The following is a 25,318-nucleotide window of genomic DNA, read 5'->3' on the forward strand; positions in this document are numbered from 1 at the left end:
CAGTTTGTACAGAGACCATATGGTAGTTATAAGAGTGGAGGGACATGAAAGGAAAGCAGTAGTTAGGAAGGGAGTGAGACAGGGTTGTAGCCTCTCCCCGATGTTATTCACTCTGTATAGGGAGCAAGCAGTAAAGGAAACAAAAGAAAAATTCGGAATAGGAATTAAAATCCACGGAGAAGAAATGAAAACTTTGAGGTTCGCCGATGGCGTTGTAATTCTGTCAGAGACAAGTAAGGACCGAGAAGATCAGCTGAACGGAACGGACAGAGTCTTGAAAGGAGGATATAAGACGAATATCAACAAAAGCAAAACGAGGATAATACAATGTAGTCGAATTAAATCGGGTGATACTGAGGGAATTAGGTTAGGAAATGAGACACTCAAAGTAGTAACGAAGTTTTGCTATTTGGGGAGCAAAATTACTGATGATGGTGGAAGTAGAGAGGATATAAAATGTAGACTGGCAATGGCAAGGAAAGCGTATCTGAAGAAGAGAAATTTGTTAACATCGAGTGTAGATTTACGTGTCAGGAAGCCGTTTCTGAAAGTGTTTGTATGGAGTGTAGCCATATATGGGACTGAAACGTGGACGATAAATAGTTTAGAGAATATCAGAATAGAACCTTTGAAATGGGGCGCTACAGATGAATGCTGAAGATTAGATGAGTAGATCACATAACTAATGAGGAGGTATTGAATAGAATTAGGGAGAAGAGAAATTTGTGGCTCAATTTGACTAGAAGAAGGGATCGGTTGGTAGGACATATTCTGAAGCATCAAGGGATCACCAATTTAGTACTGGAGGGCAGCGCGGAGGGTAAAAATTGTAGAGGGGGACCAAGAGATGAATACACTAAATAGATTCAGAACGATGTAGGTTGCATTAGGTTCTGGGAGGTGAAGAAGCTTGCAGAGGATAGAGTAGCATGCAGAGCTGCATCAAACCAGTCTCTGTACTGAAGACGACAACAACAACAACATGCGTAGACTATGAAAGCGGTTTAATTTTTTAAAATTTGCGTCATTACCGCATGAAATAATGGAAGCCAAATTTTTATTGTCTTTGCAAGCTGTCAAACAGGCAGTCTGCAACTGAGACCGTGTAGTGGATTTTCGGTTTAGTTTTGGCTGGGCGCGCTACGCTGCAGTGCTTACAAGTTGCGGGGAGCGTGAGCTGCCGTTGCGGCAGTACAGTACTTACAGCGGTGGCTGTCCCGCGGGCATGCTCGTGTGTCCCGGCAGCATTACTGCGCAGGAGGGCGACTTGCTGTGCTCTGCGAACACGCCCGCAAACGCTGTCGCCAGGTGCTTAGCCGGTACGTTACGGCCCCGGCAGCCACCGCAACACCTGCTGCACGCCATTAGCTGCTGACCGTAGCTCAGCATAGACGCGCAAGTGGCCTGTTCGTCGCTGCTACGACACTGATAGCGTGTTATCGCCCCGTGCCTACTGTGCAAACCCGATAACTCGGACGCTCACTACCTGTCTCCTGTTATCTAACGTCACAACGTTTCGCGTCTTCGTCTTACGACGGCAACCTGGAAACGGTGTGCCACCGAATACGACGAAAGGCGACCTACCGGTCGAGGGCTCGTGTGAAGTAACTCGTGCAGAAGACTTTAGTCTGCTCTTTACGGTAGAGGAACGGAATGTTATTGAACACCACACTAAAACAGAACACTGGTGGCTTTGGTGTGCTGCATATGACGTATAATTGGTATCATGTGGCGATATATATTATAACTACCGGGTGATCAAAAAGTCATTATAAATTTGAAAACTGAATAAATCACGGAATAATGTACATAGAGAGGTACCAATTGACACTCATGCTTGGAATGACATGGGGTTTTAAAAGAATCAAAAAAATAAAAAAGTTCAAAAAATGTCCGACAAATGGCACTTCATTTGATCAAAATAGCAATAATTAGCAAAACAAAGTAAGGCAAAGGAAAGATGATGTTCTTTACAGGAAATGCTCAATATGTCCACCATCATTCCTCAACAATAGTTGTAGGAATAATGTTGTGAAGAGCACTGAAGCATGTCCAGAGTTATGGTGAGGCATTGGCTTCGGATGCTATCTTTAAGCATCCCTAGAGATATCGTTCGATCACGATACACTTCAGGTAATTCCAAAGCCAATAATCGCACAGACCGAGGTCTGGGGACCTGGGAGGCCCAGCATGACGAAAGTGGCGGCTGAGCACACGATCATCACCAAACGACGCGCGCAAGAGATCTTTCACGCGTCTAGCAATATGGGATGGCTTTTTTTTAAATTTTGTTCTAATAAAACCCCATGTCATTCCAAGTATGTGTGTCAATTTTTACCTCTCTATCTACATTATTCCGTGGTTTATAAAGTTTTCAAATTTATACTGACTTTTTGGTCACCCGGTATATGAAATAAAATCGTCATAACTTCTGAACGGTTTGCGTTATGACGTTAAAACTGCACGGCTGCCCACGGGGTATGATGGGAATTGCTTGGTTTGGTTTAGTGACGGAGTGCACTTTTGTTTGGATGGGTTCGTCAATAACCACAATTGCCGCACTTGGGGGACTGAAGATCCGCATTTTGCTTTAGAGAAGTCTCTTCAGTCTCAGCGGGTGACTGTGTATTGTGGAATGTCCAGTCACGGAATCATCGGCGCGATATTCCTTGATGGCACGCTGACTACCGAACGGTACGTGAAGGTTTTGGAAGATGATTTCATCCCCATTACCCAAAATGGGCCTGATTTTGACAAGACGGAGCTCGACCTCATCGAAGGAGGAGAATTTTTCATGTCCTGGAGAAACACCTTGGGGACCGCATTCTGGAGTACTCAGAAATCACTGACATGGGACTTAAACGACAGTCACGTTCTCTGGATCTGAACATAAGCAACTTCTTTTTGTGGGGCTATATTGAAGACAAGATGTATAGCAACAACCTCAAAACCATTGCCGAGCTGAAAACAGCTCTTCATGAGGTCAGTATCGATGATCCGACACTTCAGCGGGTCATGCAGAATTTCGCTATTCGTCTGCACGACATTGTCGCCAATCATGGCAGACTTCTTGAACATGTCACAACGTTAATCCAAATATCTGTAATGACGTTTTTATGTTGAATAAAGTGTGAGCACGCCGTAGTTTGTAACAAATTTACATTTATTTTCATTTAGCTTCATAACTGTCACTTGTAACTATATACGTGTGATGTCTGTTCCTTCGGACAGATTCGATATATATAATTAAAGCGATGGCGGCCAATGATTCCTTCAGTGCAGCTGCACACTAAGCTCTAACTCTTACAGGAATCGGCATGATGCCACGAGCAATGAGGACAATCAGCAGAGGCATTACACCAGTAGTATGTGGATAAGCTGAGATTTTGGATCTCACGGGAAGTGTGATACAGTAGTCCGAACAGCTGCTCCATCTGTGTCCGGATGGCGTAGTGGTCAGCGCATTTATCTAGTAAGCAGGTGACCTGTGTTCGAATCCCAGTCAGGTTCAATTTTTCAACTTTCCCCATTGATTTGTATCAATACCCACTGGCAGCTAATGGCTTCAATTCCTTCGTTTCTTGCTGATAAAACTTTCCAGCGCTAACATTAGCCAATTAGCCATAGCACTAAAGTGCTATGTCAATCGGTCGTAAGGAATTGTGTTCAAATGTGTGTGAAATCTTATGAGACTTAACTGCTAATCAGTCCCTAAGCTTACACACTACTGAACCTAAATTATCCTAAGGACAAACACACACTCCCATGCCCGAGGGAGGACTCGAACCTCCGCCGGGCTCAGCCGCACAGTCCAGACCGCTCGGTTCGTAAGGAATTAGCAGACTAATGTGGGTCGACATGGAGACGTGGCAGAATGCCACAGAGAGGGGCTACCACCACTTCGTGGGTGAAGTTGCCCCACTCGTTGGCGAAAATAAGGATACAAAGAAAGGCAGGAAGACCTTTGCGTTTAGCAAGAGAGGCAAAAGAGAGATTTCACATTATCTGAAGGGTCATCAACCAAATTTCGTCTGCAGTAATGACAATGGGAAAAATTCAAGACTATGGTACAATACGCTTCAGACAATGGTGTCCTGAGCGAAATTGTGAGGGATTAAAAATATTCACCGTGGTTCCACAACCGTGTTAGGACGCTGCTGTGAAAGCAAAGAGAGTTTCACTCAAAATTCAAACGTAGCCACAGCCTCACAGATAAACAATTATCAAGCGGAGCCAAGAAGTATAGTAAAGATGGCTATCCGTTAAGCGTTCAACAAATACGGAAGTAGAACTCTAGCTACCAACTTGACAGAAGACTCTAACAATTTCTGGTCTATTGTCAGACCAGTTAACAGATTGATGTCTTCTATCCAGACACTTTGAGAGCATAATAACACTAAAACAGAGAATGACACAGAAAATACTGAGGTAGTAAACGTTTCTTTCCTAACTGTTTCACAGAGGAAGATCGCACTGTAGTTCCTCCTCTACCTCATCGTACGAGCGACAAAGTCTCGAGTATCGAAATAAGTGACCAAGTGACAGAGAGCAACTGAAATGTCTCAACAGAGTAAAGGCCACTGGAGCTGGCGTGACACGATTTCAGTTCAGTTCTACGCAGAGTATGCCAAAGAACTTGGTCCTGTCCTACCAGTACTGCACCGCAGGTCTCTTAGGGAGCGAGGGTTCCTAATGACTAGCAAAACCATAGGTCCTTGCCGTTTTCAAGAAGGGTTTGCAGTCTCCGACGAGTGTCAGTTATATACTTTTGGATCGCGTTTTATTCTGGCGCCTTACGACATTTCTGGAGGCCGGAAAAGTCCTCTACAGTAACAAAAAGAGTTTCGAAAACAACGATTTTGTGTAGCCCACCTGGCTCTGTTTCCCCTACTGTGACATCCAGAAAGCAATAGATACAGACCCCGAAATAGAAGCAGTGCCCCTTCACTTTCGGAAGGCTTTCGATACAGTTACGCACCGTCGCCTGCTGAACAAAATATGAGTATACGGAATACCAGACAAACTGTGCGAGTGCACTGAAGAGCTTCTGGCAAAAAGAATACAGCATGTCACTCTGAACAGGGAGAAGTCTTCAGACGCAGGAGTAACTTTGGACAATGCGACAGGGAGTGTTATAGCACAATTACTTTTATAATATATGTAAATGAACTAGTAGAACGCCGAAAGTTCCATGAGGCTTTTAAGTAGGTGATGCTGTTGTGTACAGAAAAGTAGCAACGCTAGAAAATTGTAACGATATGCAGTATGAGCTGCAGAGTTACGAAACTTCATGCAGGGAGTGCAACTGAACCTCAGCATAAACAAATGCAATGTATTGTGAATACAAAGACAGAGATACTCTTTACTGTATGATTACACGATTCCAGAATAATCCCCGTCAGCAGTTACTTCCACAAAATATCTAGGACTATGCGTGTGGATCGATTTAAGGTCGAAGGACCTCGCAAAATTTATTGCGAGTAGAGCAAACAGCAGAATGAGTTTAATTGGAAGAATCCTCAGCATCAGGAAAGGAAGTAGCTTACAAAACACTTGCTCCACCAACAACGAATACAGTTCGTCAGTTTAGGGTCCACACGGAATAAGATTGATAGATGTAATACAGAAGATCCAAAGAAGAACAAAACATTTCGATACGGGTTTATTTATTAAGCACGAAAGCGTTATGAAGTCCCTCAGTCAACTTCAGTGGCAGACACTATAAGAGATGCGTTCTCCAGCACAGTGTGGTCTACCATTGAGATTCAGAAGCGAACGTTCCTAGAAGAGTCAACCAACATATTCTTTCCTCCTGTGTGTACTTCTCGAAAAGATCATGAAGATAAAATCAGAAAGACTCGAACCCACAAGGAAGCTAGCAGTAACTATTCTTCTCATGAACTTTACGAGGCTGGATCAGGAAAGGAGGAAAAGACACTAGCACACAAAATACGCTCCGCCAAACACCGTAAGGTGGCTTGCGAAATATTGACGTAGCTGTAGATGTACATAGGTGAGACGGGGAAGCGAAGCAAATAGCAGTCGATACACGTACGCAGATTTATTCCTGCAGTGAAGGGCGATGATCCAGGCACGGCTGCAAGGTAACGCTCAATGTGTTTAGGACTGGCATGTTAGCGCACTGTACTCGTCAAGGGCAAACTGTTACCAGAGTGTACTAACCTGATGGTTTTATGGAGGCTATCGAGACGAAGCATAGTGTAAAACTGTCCAAGGCGGAATGTTTGCTTCACTACAACATAGGACACAGTCACACATCTGCGTCTATATATGTCAAATTTTGCCATCCCTTCTCACTCCCCCCTATTTCGTTGACATGATTGATTTCTTCCTCTTTCGTCGGATGAGGAATATAACATTCCAAGCATTTGCAGAGTTACAACGCGGTGACTTTCATTGTGGAACGTCTCCTGAACAATCAAAATGCAGACTTTTACAACCAAAGACTCAGCGAAGATCATCCGCTGCTATAAAAATGAGTCACAGTGAAGGGTGAGTGTTTAGAGGACAGACACCACGGTTTAAAGTAGTAGATTGATTTTTTTCCTTTCCAAGCTAATGATTAAAGCTTTATGATTACGCCGCAGAGATGTCATGAAATGGATTCTCGCGACCTGTAGCGACCCGTGATCTGTTCCGATATGAAAAAGAAAGCGCGATGTAACCTCTTTGCCTGTAGCTCAGCGTGCGACTGCTACGGTCGCAGGTTCGAATCCTGCCTCGGGCATGGATGTGTGTGATGTTCTTAGGTTAGTTAGGTTTAAGTAGTTCTAAGTTCTAGGGGACTGATGACCACAGCAGTTGAGTCCCATAGTGCTCAGAGCCATTTGAACCATTTTTGTAGCTCAGCAACCTCCTCTTTCGCAACCCGCCAGTGGGCAGACACTGTCTCTGCTGCTTCGACTTAACGGCGATCCACGTTGCCCTCAGTCGTTGTCTACTGATAACGAGACGATGCCCGTCCAAGGACAAGTGCTGGTAGTAGTCTATTATTACAGGAAACTCAAAAGAACATTTGATTGTTACTCTAAACACACAGTCATTAGTATCGATTCAATTGGCAATATACCGTACACCAACAGCAATTTATCAATTCTTACTGCGCTACCAGTAGGATTCTGATACTTTTAGCATACTACTTTTGTGTATCCTTTGTAAAATCTTCGTCTCTTTTACTCGCTTCAGTATACTGTGTCTGCGAAAATTTGTTTTACACCGGAACCTGTCCTTTGCTAAAGCCTATGTAACATCGTACCAGGTTACAGATTACAATTATGTAGACGACGAATTGCTGAAAAAAGTATAACGTTTCCAGTGTTAAGATGGCCTTATGGGCACGTTCCAAAAGCCAGTAAACAAAAAAAACCATTCTGAATAATCTCTATCTAAAACCAATTTATGTACATTGCTACTTGTTGTTTGGCGGAAATTTGCATTTTACTATATTATTTATAACCGGTCAAAAATATTTCTTTCCTCTGTGTTTCACATTATTTCAGAGTCGTTCTCTGCATGTTCTTATCGTGTCTTTACAGCTGTTAATTAAACCGTTACTTAAATGTTTTTCAATGATTAATGTATGTAATAGGTACATTGGTTCCTTAAAATGTTTCCTTTCTTTTTAAGTAGTAGCTGAAGTTGTATTGTGCGTTGATGATTTTACGTTGTCTGAGAACCACCTAAGTGAGGTCAAGGTTTACTCGATCTCACAACTCCTAAATTCAACTTAAACCGTACACAGTGTGAGGCAGGAGGTAAGGTGTATGCTTTGAGGAGTGATAGCAACAGTAATTCTGAACAAAAAAGTTCATATGGACGTATGCCGTATTCCGAATGCTTACTAAGATACTACACATTTAATGTACATTGTTATTTATCTTGTGTATTATTCAAACATCGTCTTTGTTTATAAGGTGCCAAACTAGTACAGAGGCCGTTGAGGCGAAGAATTTGATACAGGACACTTGTGGTCTTCCAAGTCGGGAAACCATCTCAAATTGGTCAGCAAAAACTACCCAACCTAAAGAGATTTTCAACATTTTCCCATCGTCTTCGCTCAAAATATTAATTCAAATCAAAATGGTTCAAACGGCTCTGAACACTATGGGACTTAACATCTGAGGTCTTCAGTCCCCTAAAACCTAAGAACACAACACACATCCATGCCCGAGGCAGTATTCGAACTTGCGACTGTAGCGGTCGTGCAGTTCCAGACTGAAGCACCTAGAACCGATCGGCTACAGCGGCCGGACAAAATATAAGTCATCGAGAAAAAATGAACTTGGAATTTTTTGTAGGAAATGTAGTTCAATTTTCTACTGTGAAACGTTCCCGCTGAAGGATGCGGTTTTCCAGTTTTTAAAGAAAAACGTACAAATGTTATATTAAGTGTGTTGTGTGTCATAAACCATTCGAAATAGGGCACACGTACTTATGAAGCTTTTTGTTCAGAATCACTATATCACCCTTAGAACCACATGTCTGTGCTCCTGTCTCACCCTGGATATTAAATATTCATCGGTCATTCCTTAAATTTATTTGAGATTGTTAATTTCGTAAGTTAAAGTAAGTTTCTAACTACAGCTTGGAAAATTTTTCTCTAGCAAATTTGTCTTTTTTTAAAAAAAAAAGTTTTATGTTTCTTGTGGCCTGTCGCCTTACCGTTCCCAGATCCTCCCCTGCTAAAGTATTTCATGTAGCAAGGATTACGTACATCGGTAGCTCGAGGAAGGCTGAACGCAGTTAAATACTGTTGCCTGTCGAGAAATTAAAAGTGGACGTTGAAAGTAAGGTTACACAAAGCACTCAGAGGAAATGGCTCTGTGCGAGTACTGCACCGAGTTCACAGCAGTGTGGCTGGCAAAAAAATACCGCATGACGCATTTTGGAAGCCGTGCTGCCCCTACTGTGAATTCAGCGCACCGCGCTCGCACAGAGCTGGCCGGGGCGGAAATAAATTGCGGCCACCCCTGGAGAGTGGCCAGCGGCTCTCTGCCTGGCTGTAACTCTCGCCCCCTCGGTACCTCAGTCGCAGTGGGGGCGGGGGTGGAGGGAGGGGTGGAGGCGGTTGCTGCGCTCTGCCCAAGGTAGTGCGACCTGCCAGGTCCCTCCTTCATCATCGCAGCCAGAGTCATGCAGCGCTGCAGTACAAGTACACATACACTGTATAAATCTTAAGATCTAAGCAGGCGCGCCGAGAGACACGCTCCCGCTTACTGAGTAATCTGAATTGTAAAAGAGCGTAAACGGCGAAATTGTACGCCAGCGAGAGGGAGAACAGGAACTGCACGCATGCAAGTTATCGCGTAATCTGCTCCAACTTCGCCGCCGCCGCTACAAGCGCTGCGCCATCGCCGCCGCAAGCTTAGCATATAGGAACAATGCGGGACGGGAGAGCTGACCATGCCACGCGGGAGACGCGAACAGTAATTGAGATTTACATGAGAGCTCAGATTCTCATCTCGCACGCGAGGCGCTGGGTAATATTCGTCTTATAGCTCGGTCGCCATCTCGCCGTGATTTAGCCAAAGCTGAGGTCGCAAAACGCAGCGCTATAGGTCGACCGAGCGAAGTCTGGTCACGTGATGCGTGCAGCGCTTCACTGAATTGTATTGTGCTTCGGAGCGTAACACATAAAGCACTTGATGTACTCTGGGAGTATGCGAATTCTCCAGAGGAGAAGCACGAAAGAAGATGGTTCGTCATCGACGTGACGATACCGCTCGTCAAATGGTTCCGTAACGTACCTATATCATTCAGACACAGGGTTCACTTTGTCTGCCTGTATCATTATTTTAAATATCAACAGAGTTCGTAATTAACTACGGGTTCTTATATCAGTGCGGCAGCAATTATCGTTTTATAATTCAGAGTGTTTACCTTAGTGTTAGCTTCTAGACCAAAATTTACGATTCCACTCAGGCCGTAATCGTTACAAGTTCTATTTCCAAACATCCCAATATTGGCGTGAATTTGTTCTGCGATTCTCAACATTTTACTTTAATTACTGTAACACTTTCGGTTCTAACTTTTATTACCTTAGCGTTATTTAAAACAATTCGTTGGCTTCTGATTTCCGGCGGACGTTTACTCGGAAACATATGAAAGAATAAGAGAGCATACGACGTTCAAAACCCACCGATAACGACATCTTTAGATCCCATAGAATCATATTAGACAAGTATTGGGAAGTAGGGTGTGCATACTTGTTCGAATTCATTCCAGTATTAGCTTCAAATCATTTAATGAAATTGTGGTTAACTTATATCACATTGGCGGACGGGTGTTTCAACCCTTCTCTACTGTATATTATGACAGTGTCCTATCAACTATTAAGCTATTAAGCGCCCTGTCTCGACCATTAGCACTCTGATATTAATAAGGCTTGGGGTGGGCATATCTTTGCGGAGTCTTGGGAAATCATTGCAATAGTAACCGCCGGCTTTGATCAATGATTTAATGGTAATCACTGCTCTGACACTGGTGTCCATTTTGATTTGCATTTCAGCAGAGGTATTTGTCGTTATATTTTCTTTCCTTTCGAGGTAAATTATGCTTACAGAAATACGCGCAGTTCATCGCAATTTTAATTATAGCAATTTTTCGTAGAACCACCGCAGCTGTAATGCTTTTTCTTAGGATACTCGGTTTGTTTTCCTTCAGATAAATCACGTTATATTTTTGTGATATCCACTTCGATTTTCTCATGATATGCACATATATTAGTAACTGTGTGTCGCAGTCTTCACTTAAGATGTAAAGATGAACAGTCTTTTTCGATACTTGATTCGATTTGTATACGGTTAACTTCGTTTTGGTTCATGACATGTATTGTGGTCCTCACTGCATCTATAGGAAAATTTTCCTGTACTCTGTTCGTTTTCTTTACGACAAACAGTAAAAGTTCTTCCTCTGTGACAATCGTTTGCATGCACTACTATGCTGGGATTTATGCAACCTGCAATGTTCACAAATACCATCCGCAAGATTTTCTTATTCTCTGACTTGCTATGGGCAGACTATTGATCTTATACAAAAATGAACGGGCAATTTTTATACGAAATTTAATGCAGTTAAATTTTACACTGCGATTCGTTTTCGCTGGAGGCCACTTTTTTCGAATTATTTAAGAAAAACGCGTTTAACTGTCAGTTTTGTTCTTATCTATTGAATAATTTGAAAATAATGGCCTCTAGTGCAGACGTAACCCAATACAAAATTTAAGAAAATCAAATTTCCTACTAAAAGGACCTGTTCATTTTTTCTGTGGTACTAGTAAACAGGTTGGCAGCTCGTGGTCTCGCGGTAGCGTTCTCGCTTCCCGAGCATGGGGTCCCGAGTTTGATTCCTGGCGGGGTCAGAGATTTTCACCTGCCCCGAGATAACTGGGTCGTGTTGTGTCGTCATAATCATTATCATTCATCCCCATTACGGTCGGCGGAAGCCAACGGCAAACCACTTCCATTAGGGCCTTTCCTAGTACGGCAGTTCGGATCTCTCGCATTCTTCCCCTACGCTCTGTCAAGAAGCAAAGGACTTCATTTCCATACGATTAAATATCGCGTAGTGAGAGAGAGAATATGAAAATTTTGTGCGTGTTACTTGAAGGCACATTATGTGTTGCATACAACCCATGGGTAAGACAGCTGAACCAACCTCTATATTTGTAAGCGCGTATCGAAGTCTCCACTTGAGCTACGTAGTTAAAGCGTCTTTTTCAACACTAGTTTTGATTTTGCATTTTGCATTGTGCATGCAGGTCACCATTACATTTGTACAGTTTCTTTACGGCACTTCATTCGTTTCTTTTCGGATAAATCGTTAAAATTCTTCGTGTAAAACAGTTAAATATTTACTTCTGAAACTGTGTATTGCAATCTCAGTTTGAGCTATAAAAGTAAAGTGTAATTTCCGATACCAGCCACGATTTACTTACGAAAGATAATTTTTTAGTCCGTATTTTGTTTTGTTATGTCCGTTGCAACAGTAGAGCTTCTTTGTACGATTCTCGTTTCATTTTATTTCCGATAACGAGAAATATTTCTCTTACTTACGTTTGATTCATCATAATAGTTCCAAATTGAACTATTTTCTCCTTGTGTTGTGAATTTTCGTAATGAAAATTGTCTGTGACTTTTGTGTTTCAAAATATCGCAGGAGTGTCCATTCCGCCGCCCGCGCGCCACATGTGGCACGAAACGAGTCTCAATGCGGCCCAAGAAGTGAGCGTTCGTCACACGATCGTTAAAAATAAGAATAATCTCTAAAATTCCGTTTACTTAAAGTTATGATAACTGAATATTTTCGCTTTGAAACTACCACCACACGATACTATTCTCTCTCAATGGTTCAACCCTTTGTTGTTGTTTCTCTCTGGTTACTGTTAGTGCTAAGTACGTTATGTGTGGGTCAACAATACTCGTCTTCTTCCAATGCAGCCCGTGCGAACCAGAAGGTTGGCCAACCCTGAAATATCGCGTGCGATGTGTTATAATCCTATTGTTGTTTACGTATGTATCGCATGTTCAAAGCCGACGGCTAGTATCGTAGTTTCGTCTTTATTCATGCCAGCATCTTACTAGCTAATACGGAACCCTCTCCGTCAGAAGTTTGTCATTAGGCCGGTATTACACTATCAAACTTCTTTGTCAAATATTTGATCAAAGATGTGATCAAATATTCCGTCAAATATATTTGACAAAGACCTTTGACGTAGCGCTAGAAGGGGTATTACACTGTCATCATATTTTTCTTCAAAGTTCAAGATGGCTGACAACAACTTGTTGTTAACCACAGCAGTTGCATGTACCACAATTGCACTGTGTGTACATGCGAAAGAGAAGCGGGGGAAAAAAAGGAAACAGACCTGCGTGAAGCCGTGGGTTTTACGATGACACGATAAAAGAATTCTACAAAACTTTTTACGTGAGCTTATAGTGGAGGACGTCAAGTCGTACCTCAATTACTTAAGAATGGATGAGCATACATTTCTATATGTGCTCAGGGAAGTGTATCCTCATATCACAAAGCACAATATTCACTTAAGAACTGCTACATCTGCACAAGACAAGCTCACTGTAACTCTCAGATTCCTTGCTACAAGAGAGTGTTAGGTTAGGTTAGGTCAGGTCAGGTCTCCAGTCTTCGTAACTTATTTTTGTATTGAGGGCGCCTCACGTTGTAAAGCGCCTCTTGAGCTTCATACATCTCTATTAATTTTGTAGTTGTCGGCACACACCAATTGTATTTACCGGCAATGTTTATAAAAACACTTCAGACGACAGAATGCTCGATGGTAGCGCTCCATGTGGTAACATGTCACACTACAGTGAACAGAAGACAAGCGACTTCTTTGATCAAATCTACAGCGGAGCCCTAGATTTGATAAAACATTGGACGACATTTGACATAGTTCCCTATTACACCATCAAATATCTTTGACAAAGATATTGGACAAAGATATTTGACAAAGAAGTTTGATAGTGTAGTACCGGCCTTACAAGGGAACCTTGGCATCGCACCACCTTCAGATTTAGTTATAAGTTGGCACAGTGAATAGGCCTTAAAAACTGAACACAGATCAATCGAGAAAGCGGGAAGAAGTTCTATGGAACTATGAAAAAAAAAGCAAGTTGTGCAAACTGAGTAGTCCGTGCAAAGATAGGCAACGTCGAGGACAGTGTGAGCGCAGGAGTGCCGTGGTCCCGTGGTTAGCGTGAGCAGCTGCGGAACGAGAGGTCCTTGGTTCAGGTCTTCCATCGAGTGAAAAAGTTAATTTTTTTTATTTTCAGACGATTATTATCTGTCCGTCCGTCCGTCCGATGCGAGGTTTCTGAGCCGTAGTATGGGGACACTATACCTAAAGAAACATCGAAACACACGACGTCAGTCGACCACAGCGCACGGAAGAGAGAGTATTCCTGCTAACGAGGCTCCCTGACTGACAGTTGACTGTTCGTTACTTTGGACGAGAGTGCATTAAATACATGAGATGTTCTCATTGGAGATGCACCTCTTTTCGTCTACTAATCGCACGGTTTTGCGGTGGGGTCGCAAAACACAGACACTAAACTTTTTTACAGTGAACAGAGACGTCAATGAACGAACGGACAGACTACAGCTCTGCGAAAATAAAGAAAATGAACTTTTCACTCGAGGGAAGACTCGAACCACGGACCTCTCGTTCCGCAGCTGCTCACGCTAGCCATGGGACCACGGCGCTCTTTAGCTCATACCCTCCCTGATGTTGCATATCTTGCGCATCGACTACTCAGTTTGTATATTGTGCTTATTTTTTCATAGTTCGACATAACTTCTTCCTGTTTTCTCGACTGATCTGTGTTCAGTTTTTTCAAGGCCTATCCACTGTGCCAACTTATAACTAAATCTGAGGGGGGTGCGATGGGGAGGTTCCCTTGTTAGTAATGTTCCGAGTGAACGTTTGTTACGGGCAGGTATGACGTCGCTTAGCCATGCAGACGGTTTGTACCGCAGGCTGCATTCTGAAGACACGGCGGGTGGAAATTAAAGCGAGTAAGCGTGCGGCGGCTGCAGCGCGGCGCCGGCAGCGGGCGGGCAGTCGGCGCGGCAGCTGGCGGAATACCTGCTTGCTTCTTGGTGTAGAACTCGAAGGCGGAGAGGGGGCCGTTGGTGCTGGAGCAGCGCGAGTCGTTGGCGCGCAGCAGCACGCGCCAGCCGAAGCGGCGCTCCACGTCGCGCACCGCCAGCTGCACGCTGGGCAGCACGGCGCGCAGCGACTGCTCGTGCTCGGGGTCGTCGGGCGCGATCAGCGCCAGCTGCACCAGCCGCCGGCGGTCGGGGGCGGCGCTGGGGGCGGCGGGGGCGGCCAGCGGGAGCAGCGCGACGGCGGCCGCCGCCACCAGCAGCCAGCGCCCGCGCCACATCACATCGTCGCCGCCTGCCGCGTTACCCCGGTTACCGACGCTCGGCGCTGTGCGCGCTGCCTGCCTGCCTGCCTGTCTCGCCAGACCGCGCAACGGCACAAAACTCCGTGCGTGAGGCCAATTTTCGATTCTTCATTTGCTTATTTATCTCAGGCAATAACAAACGTGAACTACAGCTCTGCTTACCTCACATGAGACACACTCTTCTACGCTGTGCATCTTAAACCTTTTGACTATTACTTTGTAAGTAGTCTAGGTTTTTATATTGGTAACGCCACGTAGCGCTCTGTATGAAAATCACTGGCTGTGCTGTGTGCAGTCTGTGGCTGGTTGGTATTGTAGTGTTGGGCAGTCGGCTGTTAACAGCGCGTAGCGTTGCGCAGTTGGAGGTGAGCCGCCAGCAGTGGTGGATGTGGGGAGAGAGTTGGCAGAGTTTTGAGAGCGGACGATCGGGACGTGTGTCCATCAGAAAGAGTAAATTTGTAATATTGGATATCATAGACCTATATATAATGACTTTTGGACACTATTAGGGTAATTACATTGCTTGTTCTCTACCAAAATCTTTCATTTGTTAACTATACCTATCAGTAGTTAGTGCCTTCAGTGTCCATCAGAAAGAGTAAATTTGTAATATTGGATATCATAGACCTATACATAATGACTTTTGGACACTATTAAGGTAATTACATTGCTTGTTCTCTACTAAAATCATTCATTGGTTAACTATGCCTATCAGTAGTTAGTGACTTCAGTAGTTTGTGGCGCTCGTTGTATTGCAGTAGTTCGAGTAACGAAGATTTTTGTGAAGTAAGTGATTTGTGAAAGGTATAGGTTAATGTTAGTCAGGGCCATTCTTTTGTAAGGATTATTGAAAGTCAGATTGCGTTGTGCTAAAAATATTGTGTGTCAGTTTAGTGTTGATCAGAATAAGTAAAGAGCGAAATGTCTGAGTACGTTCAAATAACGTAAGGCGTTAGCCAGCATAGTAATTCATAAATTTTTCTAAGTGGATGTTTCAACTTCATGCAATCAAATACTACACTCATGCTCATAAATTAAAGATAATGCTGATACATGGTGAAACAACGCTGTGGTGGGTGGTTTGCGGATTTAAATCACCTTACGGTATGACCATGGGGTGCATTTGACCTGCGGTCGTCGCACGGTGGCGCTGGCAGCGGTCCACACACGCAGCGGTGTTGGCAGAGTACGGTGCAGCGACTAAATGTGCAGACGTTTTCAGACCTGCTAATGGTTACTGTGTGCTGAAAATGGCTCAAAGAACACATATTGATGACGTTATGAGGAGTAGAATACTAGGGCGAGTGGAGGCTGGTCAAACACAGCAGGTCGTAGCCCTCCGTATGATTCAAGATTTCAAGATTATGGCAATGGTTCCAGCACACAGGAAATCTGTCCAGGCGCTACAGTACGGGACGTCCACGGAGTACTGCAGGTAGCCTTGTTCGGAACTTTACTCGGGACCTTACCGCAGCCACTGGAACAGTTGTCTCCAGACACACAGTTTACAGACGACTGAACAGACATGGTTTATTAGCCCGGAGACCTGCAGGGTACATTCCACTGACGCCTGATCACAGGAGAGCCCGAAAAGCCTGCTGTCACGAATACAGTACATGGTCATTGGAACGGTGGTCACAGGTTATGTTCGCCGGCCGGAGTGGTCGAGCGGTTGTAGCGGATACAGGCTGGAACGGCGCTACCGCTACGGTCGCAGGTTCGATTCCTGCCTCGGGCATGGATGTGTGTGATGTACTTAGTTTGTTTAGGTTTAAGTAGTTCTAAGGGACTGATGACCTGAGTAGTTAAGTCCCATAGTGCTCACAACCATTTTGAACCTTTTGACTTCCAACGGGGTTATCAGAGAACCAATATTAATTTGTCGCATGTTACTGCTACGTATGAGTGTCCCACTGGTAAAGGCATAGGCCCTCCCTTGTTCCTGATTTACATAAATGATCAAGGTGATAATCTGCGCAGCCCCCTTAGATTGTTTACATATGATGCTGTAACTCACCGTTCAGTAAAATCATCAGACGATCAATTCCAATTAAAAAATGATCTAGAGAGAATTTCTGTACGGTACGAAAATTGGCAATTGGCACTAACCAAAAAAAAGAGCGAGGTCATCCACATGGGTAATAAATTTTGGGTATACGATAAATCGCACAAATCTAAGGGCAGTCAATTCGACTAAATATCTACGACTTAGAATTACGAGCAACTTGAACTAGAAAGACCACATAGATAATATTGAGGGGAAGGCGAAACAAAGTCTGCTCTTTGTTTGCAGAACACTTAGAAGATGCGACAAACCCTCTAAAGAGACAGCCTACATTACACTTGTCCGTCCTCTGCTGGAATATTGCTGCGCGGTGTGGGATCCTTTCCAGGTAGGATTGACGGAGGACACCGAGGAAATGGAAGAAGGGCAGCCCGTTTCGTGTTATAGCGCAATAGGGGTGAGAGGGTCACTGATATGATACACGAGTTGGCATGGCAGTCACTGAAACAAAGGCGGTTTTCTTTGGGGCGACATCTATTTACGAAATTTCATTCACCACCTTTCTCTTCAAAATGGATCAAATGGCTCTGAGCACTATGGGACTTAACATCTTAGGTCATCAGTCGCCTAGAACTTAGAACTACTTAAACCTAACTAACCTAAGGACATCACACACATCCATGCCCGAGGCAGGATTCGAACCTGCGACCGTAGCAGTCCCGCGGTTCCGGACTGCAGCGCCTAGAACCTCACGACCACCGTGGTCGGCGCCAAATTTCTCTTCTGAATGCGTAAATACTTTGTTGACATCCACCTACGTAGGGAGAAATGATCATAATAATAAAATAAGAGAAATCAAAGCTCGAACGGAAATATTTAGGTGTTCCTTTTTCCCACGCGCCATTCGCGAGTGGAATGATAGAGAAGTAGTATAAAAATGGTTCGATGAACCCTCTGCCAGGCACTTAAGTGTGAATTGCAGAGTAATGACGTAGATGTAGATGAAAGGAATCCTACTAAATGTTAGCAGAATTCTTATAATTACGTATTGTACCTGTAGGTTGTGCAGTCCTCAAGTTCCATTGTCAATCCCCGTCGTTGTATTGTCAAGTCGAATTAGGCCACACCTTGCAGATAGGCAACCCAATTAACAGATTCGCAAAGCGGGCTGCCTTGCGCCTATCCGGACACATCGTGTCAACGACTTGCACCCGCAAAATGACGTTTCCAACTCCCACAAAGAGTCAATGAGCACATGTAGCGTGAGTTTAAAACTTGCAGAGACGCTTTGTCCACTATTGTATGTCTGTTTCCAGTATGCCCCTTGGGTTTTGCGCAGTCGTCCTCTGAAACTCAGGAGGTACTTTACATCCTACCACTGTATCTACCACCGCCTCCCCGGCCCCCATGGAGAACGAAACGTTGGGGAATAATCCTCTCATATTGTTACTTCAGAGTAAGACATTAAATAAAATATCATTAATGTTTTTGAAATAAAACTCATAGTCAAAGGGATAAATAAAAAATCAGTTTTAACCTGTAAAATTATTGAATATTGTAAAGAATTATCCACTAGTACCGCAGCGATTCAGAAGACGCCTGTAAGAAAACTACTAGACATACAGAAAAAAATGCCTCGTATCGGTCGACAGAGCATCTGTCCAGGTTTGGATTCGTAATATGCGCCGTGGCGAAGTCGCACTAGCAGACAGGAGTGTCAGGACATGTACACAAATCGTCCGCTCCTTTGTCACATGGAACTAGTTCACTCCTGCAGACAGGAAATCCAACGAGCAGATTTCCAAAGTAGGCTGTAGCAGCGCCTTCCCAGACAATTCGTGTCACCGACTTCAAAGAAATGCATTCACACATTCCCGTTTACCGCGTTACAAATGGTGCCTGTGCTGAGCAACTGTAATGTGAGAGCTGCTCTATTCACTTATATATGTCTGTATTCTCTGTGTGTTGTAGCTTTCGCGCGGTAACCTGCCGAAACTCTGGAGAGACATTTGAATAATACTGTATACTGTCATTGATAGTTTATTACGTGAGGAAGAATTTCATACGAGGGCCGATTTGGACAATGAGAAGAAACTGCAGGAGATGAGTCTTCAGAATATAAGAAACAAATGACATGCAACGAATCCATGTCTCAAAATCAACGGTTTCTATAGGGTGCTTTACTCAAATCATTTAGTGCTCTGCACACCCAAGGTTTCTATGGGATACTTTACTCAAATCATGTAGTGCCCCGTACAAGTCTGGGTGAGTCAACGGCAATATTTTGTTCGTCACTGAAAATAAAATTAAGTACGTAGGTGATATTAATGTCACTTAGCCCATTACGCCTTAAAGACGTCGAAATTTTGTACAGACCCTTGACATTCAAAATAAAGAAAATTACAATGAAATGAATACCTCCAGATGCAAACAGGCGTTGATATACGTCAACGGGAACAGTTGAAAATGTGTGCTCCAACCGGGATTCGTACCCGGGACCTCCGGCTTTTACGGAAGACGCTCTATCAGAGAGCACGCAGCCCTCTGACTGAAGACGCTGAGCTACCGTGCCGGCAGCCTTATCTCTGGCAGGCCCCCCTTCAGACCCACATGACCAACGTATTCTTCCGCACTATATTCATAGTGCACCTGCCCATTATACTCATTACTCGCGGCTTTTTGCCAATTCCCGTAAGAGTTCAGGCACTATATATATATATATATATATATATATATATATATATATATATATATATAAGGCTTACGGGCCATTTGACCAACTTCTTCTGTGCGGATGTACAAGCAGTGCCCGAATTCTTACGAGAATCGGCAAAAAGCCGCGAGTAATGAGTATAATGGGCAGGTGCACTACGAATGTAGTGCGGGACAATTCGTTGGGAATGTGGGTCTCAAGGGGAGCCTGCCAGAGATAAGTCCCTACAGTCGCACTGTCTTCTGTGTCCTCGGTGGCTCAGATGGGTAGAGCGTCTGCCATGTAAGCAGGAGATCCCAGCTTCGAGTCCCGGTCAGGTCTCACATTTTAAACTGTCGCCGTTGACTTATATCAACACCTGTTTGCAGCTAGCGGTATTAATTTGATTGTAATGTCATTATAATGAGCTGCTTGGTCACCGATGGTATCCGCTCTTTCAGACATGTCCGACAGAACAGATACCATCTTCATATATTTATAAAGAAAATTGACCCCTATTACCGATTTCGGCTCAAAATTCATTGTATCGTCCGACGGCGCCGGCGCACTAACTGGTAAAGGCTATCAGTAGTTAGGCATCACAGGAAACTACCATGTTATTTTCTCTAAAACTATGGTATTTTGAGACGAAATCGGAAATAAGGATCAATTTTCTTTATTTTCAACGACGGCGTTCATTGTGAAATTTCATGCACCTAAGCGATCGCTCTGTCAATAACGTTTTACGGAAGCACACGTGAATATCTGATAGGGATATATTGCGATGGTTCACAAAACGTGTAAATGCTTCATTTGTGTATATTCCGCACGCGACCCGGTGGAACAATAAAGAGGAGCAGGGCACAATGTTCATATGACCGCCAGTGGTCACGCGCGATGAGCCATCAACTTCAACGATCGTGTTTTACAGCTGTCTTTATTATCTGCATCAGCTGACAAACTCTGAGTTACGACCTTCATGTATGAGTTATTTTTGTCTTTTTTTGCGAGGGATGGTGCATTCGCGTTGGAGAGTTCGCATGAGAACGGTAGCCTCCCGGCAAAGCCGCGTCTTCCTGTCAAAAAATCTAATCTAAGTGCTTGATTCAACTCCAGTATACACTGAGGACACGGGAAAGCGATACGTCCATACATGGGTGGCGGTAGTACGGCGTACACAAAAGTATAAAAGGACAGTGCATTCGCCGAGCTGTCGTTTGTAGTCAGGTCATGCATGTGAAATGGTTTCTGTGGTAGTTAGTCCGGAATGGCAGTTGGAGCTAGAAGCATGGGACACTCCAGTTCGGGAATCATTAGGGATTTCAATGTGAGATCCACAGAGTGGGCAGAGAGTCCAAATTCCGGGTATTACCTCTCACCACGGATAACGCTGAGGCCGATGGCGCCAGCCGAGGTGGCGGAGCGGTTCTAGGCGCTACAGTCTGGAACCGCGCGATCGCTATGGTCGCAGGTTCGAATCCTGCCTCGGGCATGGATTAGTGTGATGTTCTTAGGTTAGTTAGGTTAAAGTAGTTCTAAGTTCTAGGGAACTGATGACGTCAGATATTAAGAACCCATAGTGCTCAGAGCCATTTGAACCATTTTTTGGTCGATGGCCTTCACTTAACGACCGGGAGCAGCGGCGCCTGCGTAGAGTTGTCAGTGCTAACAGACAAGTAATACGGCATGAAATAACAGTATAAATCAATGTGGAATGTAAGACGAAAGCATTTGTTCGGACAGTACGGTGAAATTTGGTTTTAATGGGATATGGGAGAGTGCTTCTGGTGACAGACCGACCGCCTGTAGCGCCTCCCGTGCGGTCGGGGCAGTATCGGTTGGACACTAGATGACTGAAAAACCGTGGCCTGATCGGATGAGTCCCGATTTCAACTGGTAAGAGCTGATGGTAGGGTTCGAGTATGGCGCAGACACTGCGAAGCTATGGATCCCAGTCAGGAAGGCACTGTGCAAGCCGGTTGTGCCTCAGAAATGGTGTGGGCTGTGTTTGCAACGAATGCGATGTGTCCCCTGGTCAAACTGATCCAATAACTGACTGGAAATTGCTATGTTCGGTTAGTCGGAGACTATTTGCAGCCATTCATAGACTTCATGTTTCCAAACAACGATGGAATTATTATGAAAAAAATATTCAAATGTTTGTGAAATCTTATGGGACTTAACTGTTACGGTCATCAGTCCCTAAGCTTACACGCTGCTTAACCTAAATCATCCTAAGGACAAACACACACACACTTGTCCGGTGGAGGACTCGATCCTCCGCCGGGAACAGCCGCTTAGTTCATGACTGAGCGCCTCAGACCGCTCGGCTAATGCCGCGGAGCGTAATTTTTATAGATTACCTCCATGTCACCGGGTGGCAATTGTTCGTGAGTGGTTTGAAGGACATCCTGGACTACCGAGTGAATGGTTTGGCTTTGCAGATCGCCCGACATGAATAGCATCGAACGTTTATGGGACACAACTGAGAGGTCAGTTCGTGCCAAAAACACTTTGGCACCCGTGGACCGCTATATGGGCACCATGGCAGGGGACTTCCAAAGACTTGTGGAGTTGATGAGACGTCGAGGTGCTCCACTACACAGTGCGAAAGGAGCTCCGACACGATGTTAGGAGGTATCCGACGACTTTTGTTGGCCGGCCAAGGTGGCCGAGCGGTTTGAGGCGCTTCAGTCCGAACCGCGCGGCCGCTACGGTCGCATGTACGAATCCTGCCTCAGGCATGGCTGGGTGTGACGTCCTTAGCTTAGTTAGGTTTAAGTAGTTCTAAGTTCTAGCTGAATTCTCAGATGTTAAGTCTCATAGTGCTCAGAGCCATTTGAACCATTTGACTTTTGTCGGCTCAGTATATGTTCCGCTCGTCCGTGTAAACATCCTGTTTTCCTTGTGTCGGCATGATTTCTTCTTTGTATTTGGTTCAAATTGTTCAAAAGGATCTGAGCACTATGGGACTTGACTTCTGAGGTCAGCAGTCCCCTAGAACTTAGAACTACTGAAACCTAACTAACCTAAGGACATCACACACATCCATGCCCAAGGCAAGATTCGAACCTGCGACCGTAGCGGTCACGCGGTTCCAGACTGTAGCACTTAAAACCGGTCGGCCATCCCGGCCGGCTTGCATTTGGTAATTTTTACAAATCAGGAATATATTCAAACGTGTAAATACCCTGCATCTGATTCTTTAATAAAGCTAAGTAATTAGACAGAGTTGTTGAACAGTAACCATGTTCCTGTGCACTAAAAGTATTTGAAGTTATTGCTAGACACAAACTGTAAAGGAACCAAGTACGCCTCGGACCATGTGCCACAAGTATAATCTAGAGCACGCGAAGAGTGCCAATATTGAAAATCCACCGTTTCTATAGGGTACTTTACTCAAATCACGTCTAGCCCTGTACACGTCTGGGTGGGTCAACGGTAATGTTTGATTCGTAACTGAAAATAAAATTAAGTACTCAGTTGACATTAATGTAATCCATTTCAACACAGGGAGCAGGTCCACAGCGTGGAACATAAAAGATGGTATATCACAGCACCTAGACCGTCGTTCCGCTAACTCTACAATACCGAGTAATTACATGCAACATTCGAGCTCCACCGCTCCAAGGCGTGCTAATACTGAGAAATGCAGAGGCAGGGAAAACCGACCGCAGGCAGGACTGCTGACACCTCTGGTTAAACGAGGGCAAATGGTGGCCTAACCTGCTACGATGACGTGATGTCTGGCTGTAAATAACGCCGTTTCGGACATCTCGTGTTTAGCGTCTGGTCATTCCAACGGGATCATAGACTCGCTAGTTACAGGTTAACTCTGCTGGTGAACCGTGATGCGCTGCTTGCTGCCTGTTTGGAGACTTCAGCCACAAAGAGTGCAGCCTGCCGGCTGTGGTTCACATTCATCGCTCCATTCCGCCACTATCGGTGTATCAGAGCCGTGAGCGATAGGAGATACTGGGCTTTCCTCAGGTGAAGGACCAAACCGATTGATTCTATTTATTTGGGACCAAATTAAGGAGAAGTCTCCATGGTCATGTAACGAGTCAATACATGAAATTATAACACGATAGTAGAAACAGATAAAATGAAATATAAGAAACATATTCAGGCGACAAGTCGTAAGTTTAAATAAAGAAAATCAACAATCTAACACTGGTATTTGCTTAATTTTTCAGCTCTTCCAGGAGCTCCTCGACAGAATAGAAGGAGTGAGCCATGAGGAAACTCTTCAGTTTAGACTTAAAAGTGTTTGGGCTACTGCTAAGATTTCTGAGTTCTTGTGGTAGCTAATTGAAAATGGATGCAGCACAATACTGCACTCCTTTCTGCACAAGAGCCAAGGAAGTGCATGCCACATGCAGATTTGATTTCTGCCTAGTATTAACTGAGTGAAAGCTGCTAACTCTTGGGAATAAGCTAATACTGCTAACAACAAACGATGTTAAAGAAAATATATACTGTGAGGGCAATTACAGAATTCCCAGACTATTGAATAGTGGTCGACAAGAGGTTCTCGAACTTACACCACATATAGCTCGAACATCCCGTTTTTGAGCCAAAAATACCCTTTTAGAATCAGAAAAAATTACCCCAAAAAATAATACCATACGACATAAGCGTATGAAAATATGCGAAGTAAACTATTTTTCGTGTTGAACTGTCACTTATTTCAGATACTGTTCTGATGGTAAATAAAGCAGCATTTATTTTCTGAAAAAGATCCTGAACAAGGGCTTTCCACAACAGCTTACTATCTATCCGAACGCCTAGGAACTTGAACTGTTCCGTCTCGCTTATAATATGCCCATTCTGTTTGATCAAAATATCGGTTCTTGTTGAATTGTGATTTAGAAACTGTAAAAACTGAGTCTTACTGTGATTTAGCATCAAATTATTTTCCACAAGCCACGAACTTATTTCATGAACTACATTATTTGATACTGTTTCAATATTACACACAAGATCCCTCACTACCAAGCTGGTGTCATCAACAAATAGAAATATTTTTGAATCGCCTGTAATACTAGAAAGCACATCATTTATATAAATAAGAAACAGCAGCGGCCCCAGCACCGACCCTTGGGGAACGCCCCACTTAACAGTGCCCCATTGGGACTGAACATCACTACCACTCCCAATATTGCAGAGAATTACCTTCTTCTTTCTGTTCGTAAAGTAAGAGGCGAACCAATTGCGAGGTACTCCCCTTACTCCATAATGGTCCAATTTCTGCGGTAATATTTTGTGGTCAACACAGTCAAAAGCCTTAGTTAAATAAAAGAAAACACCTAGCGTTCGCAACCTTTTACTTAATCCGTCCAAAACCTCACAGAAAAAGAGGATATAGCATTTTCATTTGTTAAACCATTTCTAAAACCAAACTGTACATTTGACAGCAAATTATGTGAACTAAAATGCCCCGGGAAGGGAGTGAGACAGGGTTGTAGCCTCTACCCGATGTTATTCAATCTGTATATTGAGCAAGCAGTAAAGGAAACAAAAGAAAAGTTCGGAGTAGGTATTAAAATCCATGGAGAAGAAATAAAAACTTTGAGGTTCGCCGATGACATTGTAATTCCATCAGAGACAGTAAAGAACTTGGAAGAGCAGTTGAACGGAATGGAGAGTGTCTTGAAAGGAGGATATAAGACG

The 25,318-nt window shown here is 44.0% G+C and overlaps 1 protein-coding gene across 2 annotated transcripts in view; it reads right to left on the bottom strand.

The window, feature by feature from the left end:
• Positions 1–25,318, bottom strand: part of LOC126266758 (atrial natriuretic peptide receptor 1-like) — a 1,377,759-nt gene that overhangs the window by 1,072,299 nt on the left and 280,142 nt on the right. For both annotated transcript variants that reach the window (XM_049971275.1, XM_049971274.1), the window contains exon 2: positions 14,624–14,938. In XM_049971275.1, coding sequence (XP_049827232.1) covers positions 14,624–14,924 — 301 coding nt within the window. In that variant the 5' untranslated portion in view covers positions 14,925–14,938. The remainder of the gene's footprint in view (positions 1–14,623; positions 14,939–25,318) is intronic.

Source organism: Schistocerca gregaria, chromosome 4, assembly GCF_023897955.1.
Source record: "Schistocerca gregaria isolate iqSchGreg1 chromosome 4, iqSchGreg1.2, whole genome shotgun sequence".
Classification (NCBI taxonomy): Eukaryota; Metazoa; Arthropoda; class Insecta; order Orthoptera; family Acrididae; genus Schistocerca; species Schistocerca gregaria.